At 34.0% G+C, this 12,677-nt stretch overlaps 1 protein-coding gene across 1 annotated transcript in view; it reads left to right on the top strand.

The window, feature by feature from the left end:
• Positions 1-11,601, top strand: part of LOC136034139 (p21-activated protein kinase-interacting protein 1-like) — a 43,544-nt gene extending 31,943 nt beyond the window's left edge. Inside the window, exon 6 of the mRNA XM_065715315.1 lies at positions 11,206-11,601. Coding sequence (XP_065571387.1) covers positions 11,206-11,586 — 381 coding nt within the window. The 3' untranslated portion in view covers positions 11,587-11,601. The remainder of the gene's footprint in view (positions 1-11,205) is intronic.
• Positions 11,602-12,677: the final 1,076 nt, after the last annotated feature.

Genomic DNA, 12,677 nt, shown 5'->3' with positions numbered 1-12,677 from the left:
TTTCTTATTCTACTAATAATTAAATTCTTCCAACTTTGAAAACTCTCTTTACTTTTATTCTCTTTCTTACACCACTTATCAATAAATAAATCAAAATCATTTTCCAAGCCATCAAGAACACTCGATGGTTTCAGATGATGAGAAAGACGGAAATTAGCCCCTTTATTCATTATAATTTGAAGATAATCTTGCTTTATTATTGACAAGTCCCCTGTTATAACATGTTTGTAAGTAGGATTTACAAATGGGCCAAGTTGCTTACAATTACAAACCGGTTTCCAATTTATATCACTATCTAATCTTTTAATTATTAAATTATAATTAAAAATGATTTGCCCAATAGTTTTTGAAAATTTATAAGTTAAAACTGGACTATCAATATAATTCAAATTACTAGGAAGGGCCTGTTTCTCATTCCGCTGATTTAAAATTTCTGGTAAATTAATATCTTCAATCTGCTTACAAGTAAAATTAATAGGTAAATATAATCTGTTATCCTTATTACCAATCTTATCAAACTTTCTCTTTTTTGAAATAAATTTCGTTTTAGTTAGAATGCAAATTGTATCACATATTACTTTAAAATTATATTCAAGAGCTGTATTATTCTTAACAATCCAGAAAAGTTTGATTAAATTCCTCTTGGATAAATTATTTAGACATTTTATTACAGAAATCATACCCCTAGATTCAAGTAGCTGGCGTAGATCTATAGAAAGCATATGTAAATCTAATCCATTTTTTTCTATTATTTTTCCTATGTCCTCTCGATCGTTTTTACGTTTAGTAGGACAAGTAAAAGAAGGATGGTCCATAAAACCATCAATACATTTAATAACAACCTGAGACATGTCACCATATTTTGCTACACGATCATTTAGCCCAAAAGGATAAGCTGTACCAAGAGTATGGATCCAGAAATCCTCCTGTTTACGTAGTCTATTATTCTTCTCTTCTTTATTTAAATTTTCTAACTCTAAATTTTCTAAAATTGTGACAGTTATATCTGATATGGAACATTTACCATTATTACAATGTTGAACTAGATAGTTATTAGTTTTTTCATTATTAACTGTTGTCTTGTGTCCAGAAAATCTTTTATATATATTATTAGTTGTTTCCCCCACATATTGTAGGCAGCATTCATTACATTCTAATAGGTAAATTACATTGGTTATATATATATATATATATATATATATATATATATATATATATATATATATATATATATATATATATATATATATATATATATATATATACATATTATATATATATATATATATATATATATATATATATATATATATATATATATATATATATATATATATATATGTATTATTATATACATTGTAAAATATTACAAATTATATATAGTAATAAAGCTGGTTCGGGTATTTGTTTGAAGTGATCTTGGGTGGATTAAATGATTTGGATGGAGTCATTTTATAAATATTTGATTTATTTTTCTTCTTACTTTATCCTTTATTTTTATGGCACTTGGTATCTACCAAGTGACATGATAGCGATCGCAAATTCTGTTCGTCGGTCTGTCTGTTTGTCTGTCTGTCCCGTTTTTGCTACTTTAGGCACTTCCAGGTAATCTAGGACGATGAAATTTGGCAGGCGTATCAGGAACCAGACCAGATTAAATTAGAAATTGTCGTTTTCCCGATTCGACCCTCTGCGGGGGGGGGGAGTGGGGGGACGGTTAAATAGGAAAAAGTACAAAAAATGAGGCATTTAACTTACGAACGGGTGATCGGATCTTAATGAAATTTGATGTTTAGAAGCATATCGTGTCTTAGAGCTATCATTTTAAATCACGAACGGATCCGGTGACATTGGGGGGAGTTAGAGGGGGAACCCGAAATCTTGGAAAACGCTTAGAGTGGAGGGATCGGGATGAAACTTGGTGGGAAAAAATCACAAGTCCTAGGTACATGATTGACATAATTGGAACGGATCCGCTCTCTTTGGGGGAGTTTGGGGGGGGGGGGTTAATTCTGAAAAATTAGAAAAAATGAGGTATTTTTAACTAACGAAGAAGTGATCGGATCTTAATGAAATTTCATATTTAGAAGGACCTCGTACCTCAGATATCCTAGTTTAAATCCCGACTGGATCCACTGTCATTGGAGGGAGGGGGAACTGGAAATCTTGGAAAACGCTTAAAGCAGAGAGATCAGGATGAAACTTGGTGGGAAGAATGAGCCCAAGTCAAAGATACATGACTGACATAACCGAAACGGATCCGCTCTCTTTGGTGGAGTGGGGGGGGGTAATTCGGAAGAGTTAGAAAAAATGAGGTATTTGTAACTTACGAACGGGTGATCAGATCTTAATGAAATTTGATATTTAGAAGGATCTTGCTTTAGAGCTCTTATTTTAAATCCCGGTCCGGTGACATTAGGGGGGGGGAGGTGGAAACTGGAAATCTTGGAAAACGTGAAAATTGAGGTATCTTTATCTTACGAATGGGTGATCGGATCTTAATGACACTTGATATATAGAAAGATCCTATGTCTCAAATGCTTGGTTTCAATTTGAATCGGATCTGCGGACATAGGGGGTTGGAGGGGCGAAAAACAAAATCTTGGAAACCGGAAATCTTGGAAAACGCTTAGAGTGGAGAGATCGGGATGAAACTTGGTGGGAAGAATAAGCACAAGTCCTATATATGTGATTGACATAGCTGGACTGAATCCGCTCTCTTTGAGGGAGCTGGGGGTTGTTAATTTGGAAAAATGAGGAAAATTGAGGTATTTTTAACTTAAGAACGGGTGACCGGATCTTAATGAAATTTGGTATTTAGAAGGAATTCATGTCTCAGAGCTTTTATATCCAATCCCGACCAGATCTGTTTACATGGGGGGGAGTTGGAGGTGGAAACCGGAAATCTTGGAAAACGCTTAGAGTAGGGAGAGCAGGATGAAACTTGGTGGGTAGAATAAGCGAATATCCTAAATACGTGATTGACGTAATCGGAAAGAATCCGCTCTCTTTGGGGGAGTTAGGGGATGGAGTTCAGTGCTTTGGCGAGTTTGGTGCTTCTGGACGTGCTAGGACGATGAACATTGATAGGCATGTCAGGGAGCTGCACACATTAACTTGATAAAGTCGTTTTCCTCGATTCGACCATCTAGGGGGCTGAAGGGAGAGGAAAAATTAAAAAATTGAGGTATTTTTAACTTAAGAGTGGGTAATCGGATCTAAATGAATTTTGATATTTAGAAGGAAATCGTGACTCGAGCTCTTATTTTAAATCCCGACCGGCATTAATCTCTGATTTTCCTTTAAAATCAATCTATTGGTTCTTAGAATTTTGCCAGAGCTCATACCATATGAGCTCTTGGCTCTTGGCTTTTCCGACCTCAGTGCCATATCAGATCTTACCTCTTGTTTTTATATATTATTTATTGAAAATAAAAATTTGCCTAAAAAAACAAATTGTTCGTGTTCACCCAAAAACAAATGGATGAACATATTAATGGTTGGCAAAGTAGTGGAATATAATTAGCAATATAAGTAAGAAATAATACCAATAATACAGATATAAACTACACTGGCAATAAACTACTTACCGTTTCCGTAAAATGGGGTTAAATCCATCCAATAAATTAAATGTTGTTAACATTTTAATTCCGAACAGCCCATTCCCCAATTTTTTTTTTTACTTCGGACTTCAGTTTAGACTTGGACTTTTAACAACACAACCTTCAGTTTGAACTTAATCTGAGCTTAAGTTTCCATATGCATATGTAAAATTCAACTCAAAATTTTTAGTCGAATTGATTGAAAGTTTTAGGTCGAACTGGCATCATAAAATATTTGCAGGCAGGACCGTTCCTGACCTCCAACTTAAATTGAACATTGAACCTCATCTCAAACCTGTACCTTAAACTGAACCTCAAATATTCTGTCATGTATTCCTTAGTCAACTTTTGTCCACCTTCGCAAAGTTGTTTGCCTAATTAATTGTTGAAATGGTTTCAGTTGTGAATTGATCGCATTTTGAGGGACCAGCAACTCTAACGCGATTAACCGTACCTTATTATCTAATCAAATGAGCTGGAAGTTCTTCTGGCTAAAAGTATCTTACATTTCTTTGTTGAGATGTTTTAGTAAAGTAGTAGGAAAATTAAAGCAGTTTCCTAGGAAAATTAAGCTGATGTCTCTATAATTACCACACTCATTCGTATCAGCGTTCTTGTAAAGAGAAAATTAAATAAAAAAAAACAAGTTTTTTTAGCTGAAAGTAAGGAGCGACATTAAAACTTAAAACGCACAGAAAATACTTCGTATATGAAGGGGACTGCTTCCTCATCAACGCCCCGCTCTTTACGCTAAAGTTTGACTCTTTCTCTAAATTCTTCTTTTTAAAACAGTAAAAAACTTTAGCGTAAAGAGCGGGGCGTTGATGAGGAAGCAGCCTCTTTCATATACGAAGTAATTTCTGTGCGTTTTAAGTTTTAATGTCGCTCCTTACTTTCAGTTAAAAAAACTTGTTTTTTTTATTTAATTTCTGAACGTTTTTGAATCAATGCATGTTTTGATTTTGGCTCTCCGCAGAGGAATAATCAAAACGAAATTTGCATATTTTTTTTTTTTGGCTCAATGGCTTTCTCATAATTTTGATCGAATGATTTTGAGAAAAAAAGAGCGGGGGACGAAGCTTAGTTGCCCCCCCGATTTTTTGGTTAATTAAAAAGGCAACTAGAACTTTTGATTTTTTACGAATCTTTTTATTGGTAAAAGATTTACGTAACTTATAAATTAGCTTACGTAAAGAACTTTTGTATTCTCATGTTTTTATTAATTATATGAGGGGATTCGCCCCATCGTCAGTACCTCGCTCTTTACACTAAAGCTTAAATTTTATCCCAATTCATTAAGAATGACCCCCTGAATCACAAAAGCCGTAGAATAAGTAGTTGAAATTACTGAAAATACTTTAGCATAAAGAGCGAGGTATTAGAAGGAGGTGAGCCCCTCATATGGGTAATAATTTCTGTGTTTTAAGTTTTATTGCTGTTCCTTACTTCCAGCTGAAAAAGCTTTTTCACTTTTATTTTTTAATTGTTTTTTTTTTAATAATGCTAGTAAATCCTGCTCTCCCTTCATGGAAATTTTCTTCTCCCATTACAAATTCTCGAAGGAACGTTCCTCCAGCATATCCCCCTCTTCTCAAACCCTCCCCCAAACCAAAAAAATCCTCCTGAAAACGCCTGTATACTTCCCAATAACCATTACTATATGTAAGCACAGGTCAAAGTTTGTAACTTGTTGCCCCTCCCACGGGGACTGTGGGGGAGTAAGTCGTCCCCAAAGACATAGTCATAAGGTTTTTCGACTACGCTGAATAAAATGACTATCTCAGAATTTTGATCCGTTGACTTTGGGAAAATAATTAGTGTGGGAGGGGGCCTAGGTGCCCTCCAATTTTTTTGGTCACTTAAAAAGGGCACTAGAACTTTTCATTTCCGTTAGAATGAGCCCTCTTGCAACACTCTAGGACAACTGGGTCGATACGATCGCTGGAAGTACGATCACCCCTGGGGAAAAAAAAAAAAAAAAAAAAAAAAAAAAAAACAAATAAACACGCATCCGTGATCTGCCTTCTGGCAAAAAATGCAAAATTCCACATTTTTGTAGATAGGAGCTCGAAACTTCTACAGTAGGGTTCTCTGATACGCTGAGTCTGATGGTGCGATTTTTGTTAAGATTCTATCACTTTTAGGGGGCGTTTCCCCCTATTTTCTAAAATAACGCAAATTTTCTCAGGCTCGTAACTTTTGATGGTTAAGACTAAACTTGATGAAAATTATATATTTAAAACCAGCATTAAAATGCGATTCTTTTGATGTAGCTATTGGTATCAAAATTCCATTTTTTAGAGTTTTGGTTACTATTGAGCCGGGTCGCTCCTTACTACAGTTCGTTACCACGAACTGTTTGATTTACAGTTAGGACAAAGGACGTATCCAGGATTTTTACTCGTAGGGGGGAGGGTACAAAAGAAACTTTAAACACGGATCAAAAATTGTTTATATGCATTTTGCTAGGTTCTTACGAGTCGGACAAAAATTATGGGGAGTCAAACCCTGAGCCCCTCCCTGAATACGGCCATGGTTAAGACTAGGGTTACTATTCGAAAAACCTTATAAAAGCCATAGGAACATTTGTACTTTACTGAAAACAATTTCTATTTCAAGCTGTTTTTTTTCATAATGACACAGCAAACGCTTGATATCATAGGGGTTATCAACTTAGACTTTATTAAACAAGAAATGATATACATAAATCGTATACAAAAGAGACAGGGAGGTAGCTCGTTTTGTCTCCTTTAACAACACTTGCAAATAAAAATGATGCTACTCCCCCTGTCACCCAACACAATCAAAACACAAGGAAAAATTCTTAATAATCAAGATGTCTGAAAAGAACTAATGAAAGTTGACTGATGGTTTAGTTTGTAATGATATTATTTTCTCGTAATTTCAGTAATTTTGATTTTTCAAAATTATAATTATAAAAGAAAATATGCTTGAAATACCTTCTGTTTTCAGTAAAGCGCAAATGACACTATGACCTTTGAAATTTTAGAAGGGCGGTAACCCTCCTCCTTTTTGTGGTAATTTCTGTTTCTTGAAGATTCCTTTATTCATCTATAAGTTTTAATGTGGCTCTTCCCTTTTCTTTTAATAACTTTTTTTTTTAATTTATCAGTAGAATAATGTAGTTGGTTTTGTTTGCTAATACTTCGAATCAACTTGGAATCACAAAAAAAATTCTAAACGTGAGTCTAAAATAACCAAAGAATAATTTCCTTCATCATCTACCAATCATGACTTAATTTGTCGATTTTGTATTCTATGAAAACATTTTAAGACCTTATCAATTTTGGTTTAAAAACCCTTGGCAATAATTATATAAATAATTAATGTTAAACTTGCATTAAATAAAATAATATTAAAATAATAGTAATATATTAAACTACATTAAATGACAATATAACGAAAAATTTATGTGTAAGGACATTGTCAACAGGAAATACATGTATTTCTGTTTAGTTCAAAGAAATGCTTGTGCATATTGCGTAAAACATCCCTCGCGAATCTCAATTTTTCTGTTGGTTTTCAAATAGCGTACTTATGATACGAATTGTATTTTTTTTTCCGTGCATCATTTATGTTCATGGTCAGTAAAATAGTCATAAAGTTTGGTTTTTCATTTCCTGAAAAGTTGACATTTTTCTCTATGCAAAGTATGGTGTTTATATATTAAGTTATATGCAACGTTATAGTCATCGTTATATTATTCACATTAATATTATATTATAGTTAACGTTATACGTTACAGTTGTATTGACCAGTTTATAAGACAAATGTATAAGATTAAGATTAATATATAAGATTATATGTAACGTTACAGTTATATTATTAACATTAACGTTATATTATAGTTGACGTTATACGTTATAGGCCTATTTGAATTGGATAGTTTATAAGATTATATAAAATTAGGATTAATATATAAGGTTATATGTAACAATATAGTTATATTATTAACATCAACGTTATGATATAGCTAACGTACACTTATAGTTGTTTTGGCCAGTCCTTCCAATAATGACAAAAGTTAACTATAGAACTTAAACCATAGATAGAGGATTGAATGGACAGAATATCGGATTTGTGTACTAATTGTTCCATTAAAAAGTTCGTTACCATGACTAAGTCATGACCGGCTTGGGCTAACAGAGCAAGAGCTCTAAAAAAAGAAAGTTTTAATATAAATTAATAATATAATAATAATATTAATAATATAATAATAATAATTAATATATCAAACGAATTAGCTGTTATTGCTGATTTCAAATATATAGAATCTTATTAGTCTAAAGTGACTCGTCAAAATCTACGAGCCTTAGAAAATTTGCTTGACTTTCAAAAAAGGCGAACACACCCGTAAAATCGCGAGTAATCTTGATGAAAATCATACTATCAAATTGAGCATATTAGTGAAACCATTTTTGAAGTTTCAAGCTCCGTTCTACAAATATGTGGTATTTTAAATTTTTCTCAGAAGAAAGGTGTGTTTATTTGTTTGTTTTCCAGGGGTGATCGTTTCAAACCAGTAGTCCTAGAAAATCGAGAGAGGGCTCATTTGAACTGAGATTAAAATTTTTAGCATCCTTATTAAGTACCTAAAAAGGTTTTGCCACAGGAAAGTGGTCTTTTCTGCCATTTGTGATACCAAACTATGATTTTACCCGAAAAGAGGGTCAAATTGCTATCGATAAGATACTATCTATTGAGCTTCCAAGTTTCAGAGTTGAGTATTTCTTTCTAAAAAGTAATTAAATAAAAAAACTAATTTTTTTAGCTGAAAGTAAGGAGCAACATTAAAACTTAAAACGAACATAAATTATTCCGTATATGAAATGGGTTGTCCCCTCCGCAATCCCTCGCTCTTTACGCTAAAGCTTTTAATTGTTTTAAAAAGTAGAATTGTGATAAAGAGTCAAACTTTAGCGTAAAGAGCGAGGGATTGCGGAGGGGACAACCCATTTCATATACGGAATAATTTATGTTCGTTTTAAGTTTTAATGTCGCTCCTTACTTTCAGCTAAAAAAATTAGTTTTTTTAATTTAATTTCTGAACGTTTTTGAATTTGTATATTAATTCTTTTTTTGGCTAAATGGCTTTCTCTTAGTTTTGATCAGACGATTTTGAGAAATAAGGGGTGGAGAAGGAGGCCTAGTTGCCCTCCAATTTTTCGGTTACTTAAAAAGGCAACTAGAACTTTTAATTTTTAACGAACGTTTTTATTAGTAAAAAATATACGTAACTTAAGAATTAACTTACGTAACAAACTTTCATAATCTTATATTTTTATTATGTATACGAGGGGGTTTGTACCCTCGTTAATACCTCGCTCTTTACACTAAATCGTAAGTTTTGTCCCAATTCTTTAAGAATGACCCTTGAATCAGAAAGGCCGTAGAATAAATAGTTGAAATTACAAAAAAATACTTTAGCATAAAGAGCGAGGTATTTATCTCCTCCTAAATACCTCGCTCTTTATGCTAAAGTATTTTTAGAACCCCTCATATGCGTAATAATCTCTGTTCGTTTTAAGTTTCAATGCTACTCCTTCCTTTCATTTGAAAAAACGTTTTCATGTTTATTTTTCATGGTTTTTTATAGTAATGCTAGAAAATCCTGCGCCCTTTCCATTGAATTTTTCTTCCCCCATGACAGATTCCTCCAAGGAAAGATCCTACAACATAGCTCCCTCCCCTCAGCCCCACCCCCAAGCAAAATAAAATCCCCCTGAAAACGTCTGTACACTTCCCAATAACCATTACTATATGTAAACACTGGTCAAAGTTTGTAACTTGCAGCCCCTCCCCCAGGGATTGTGGGGGAGTATGCCATCCCCAAAGACATAGTTATTATGATTTTCGACTATGCTGAACAAAATGGCTATCTCAAAATTTTGATCCGTTGACTTTGGGAAAAAATGTGCGTGGGAGGGGGCCTAGATGCCCTCCAATTTTTTTGGTCACTTAAAAAGGGCACTAGAACTTTTCATTTCCGTTAGAATGAGCCCTCTTACGACATTCTAGGACCACTCGGTCGATACGATGACCCCTGGGAAAAAGAAAAAAAAAAAAAAAAACGAACATGCACCCGTGATTTGTATTCTGGCAAAAAATACAAAATTCCAAATTTTTGCAGATAGGAGCTTGAAACTTCTACCGTAGGGTTCTCTGATACGCTGAATCTGGTGGTGTCATTTTCGTTAAGATTCTACGACTTTTAGGGGGTGTTTCCCCCTATTTTCTTAAATAAGGCAAATTTTCTTAGGCTCGTAACTTTTGATGGGTAAGACTAAACTTGATGAAACTTATATATTCAAAGTCAGCATTAAAATGCGATTCTTTTGATGTAGCTATTGATATCAAAATTCAACTTTTTAGAGTTTTGATTACTATTGAGCCGGGTCGCTCCTTACTACAGTTCGTTACCACGAACTGTTTGATATAGTCCGTTCAATATATGGACATTCATTTTAAGATTCATTTAGCTAAGTTTATCCACTTGATGGTTCATAAAATTATTTCCAGTGATGTTTAACTACGAATCTACTATTATGAAGGAGGGGAGATGTGTCATGGTGTAGGGAGGGGGTAGCACATGCCTCAAAGAGTGAGCTTTAAGCTAAAATTTCCTTAATGTCCACGAGCATTTCAGATAAAAGTAGAACTGGGTCTTCGAGGAGGGGGGGTTTGAAGGTAGGAATTAAAGTCATTTTTACCTTTATTTGAACTAATCCTGGATAAGAGCTCCTTTCTTATTGCAGAAAAGGTTTTATGTTTATTCTTTTATGTTAAACAGTAGGGGGTAGCGAACTGTAAGAAAGGAGCGGTTCGTGCTAATAGTGGCTAAAATAAAAAAAAGGATTGAAAATAATATATGCACTTAGGATTGTGCTTTTATGGTGATTCCAATGATATAAAGTTCATTAAGTCGGACAAACAGCTCGTAGCAGCAAGCCATACGCTAAGGTTTGACTTATGTCCCAATTCTTTAAAAATGACTGCTTAAACACAAGGGTTGTTGAATAAATAATAATAAAAAAAAAAATCATTTTTAAAGCACTGTAAAACTTTAGTGTAGAGGGTGGAGAATTTAGGAAGAGGACAGCACCTCTGATAACCTGAAAAATTCTGATCGTGTTAAGTTCGGTCTCTCTTTACATTCATTTGAGAATTTTTTTTTAAAATTAATATCAACTAGGAATCACAACAAAAATTCCAAAAGATAGGTCGAAAACACAAAAAATTGACTTTGTCTTAGATAAATATTGTTAAAGCAGCATACAGACACAGCAATTGCCCAACCCCCTAGATTTTGATAACGCCTTTTTAAGGAATGTATGTTAAAAAAAAAGAAAAAACAGCAAAATCGTCCCCTAGATTTGAAAAAATTCGTTTTACTCCCCCCTCCCCTTGCATTTTGCGAATGGACGCCCCTGGCTGTATCATAAAATGGTTGTTCTAACGTTGCAGTTGTATTGGTCAGTTTTGCGAATTGTCAGGAGGCCCCTTAGGCCATCCATACATGACCTGTGGGCGGGAGGATAAGATTTGCTCTTTCGGGCCTATTCTTATTGTTTTTGTTTCTTAGGCTGAGCACCTATCAGAGAAGCCAGGAATGGTTTGTCAGTATAATATTGGCTGTCGAGTAACATGCATGGCGATTTGGAAAGGGTCCAATAAACCATCAGTTGAAGAAGACAAAAAGAAAATTGATATAGAGGAAGAAAAGGAGGAAAATGAAGAGTTTGAGGAAGAGGAAGGCAACAAATTTGAACAGGAAGAAATTATTATTGCTCCACCAAAACGGAAGCTCAAAGAAGAAGATGTGCGTCAAGGTAAAAGGCTTAAAAAGAAGAAGAAGGTTGGTGATTGGACAATTTTGCAAGAGGAAAGTAAAATGAAGGAGCCGAAGAAGAAGAAAGTTCGCAGTAAATCTAGCAAAATTAGTTTTGAAAATTTAGGAAAATAAATGTTTTTCAATTCACTGGATTTGTGACCCGCAATTGGTGGAAACATGCATGCTGATCTCGGATCTTGCTGATCTTGGAGGGGGGTACAGACTGGGCCGTATCCATGATTTTTTTCGGGGGGGTACAAAGGATTTAGTTGGGGGGATTTAAAAAACTAAAAAACGCATCAAAAATTTGTTTGTATTCGTTTTGTTTTTATGGCACGTTTTTACGTGCCGGGCAAAAATTTTGAGGGGGGGAGGGTCAATCCTCCCACCTGGATACGACCTTGGATACGGAATTAAATATTTTTAATTTTTACTTTTATAACCTCTAGGTTGGTTAAGTTAGGTTAAATCTAAAGTTGATGTACTATACTTTTCAGGCTCGTATGCGGTTAGAAGGTTTCCAGGTCAAGCCTCTTTGAAATTTCAGGATTCTGTCATTTGTCAGTAATTTCTTAAACTGCTAATGCGAATTAAAAACTTTTAACCGTGTAATGATTGAAGAAGAATAAGGCTACTGACTACTTTTAACTGTTAGTAGTTGAGTCAATAACCGTTAACAGAAAATTTAGTTCGAAAACCGTTGATTAAAAGTATAGTTAACCGTTAACTAATACTTGTTGCGGTGAATATAATTTTAACTGTCATTTGTTAAAAAATAACCGCTATCCAAAATTTTGTTCTTAAAGTGTTAGCTAAAGTATAAATAACAGCTAACGAAAAGTTTGAACTGTTTAATACTTGTAGAGTCTACTTAACGTACTTAATATATATATACACTTAATATACTTAACTACATACTTAACGTCTAAACTATGTCAGAACACGCTGCAAATGATATAATATTATTTGCAATAAAATTAGACAAGGATGACCTAGGCCATTTTTCAACGGGTAGTAGCAAATCTCTAAAAGGTTTTTTCTTACTAGAGAGGTATCATAATTTTCCCAAAAAGATTAAGCGTTGGATTTCTGCATATTATTATCTTTTGGGAGGATGAGGGCGGGGTTTCGGGCCAAAGCCCTCTTTTATCTTTCTATTTGAGTACCCTTCCAATTAGGCCAACAAAATTAAGCAATAATAAAAAAAACCTGTGAATCGGCAG

This window comes from Artemia franciscana, chromosome 12 (genome assembly GCF_032884065.1).
Source record: "Artemia franciscana chromosome 12, ASM3288406v1, whole genome shotgun sequence".
Lineage (NCBI taxonomy): Eukaryota > Metazoa > Arthropoda > Branchiopoda > Anostraca > Artemiidae > Artemia > Artemia franciscana.
This window is presented reverse-complemented; position numbering and strand designations above follow the sequence as displayed.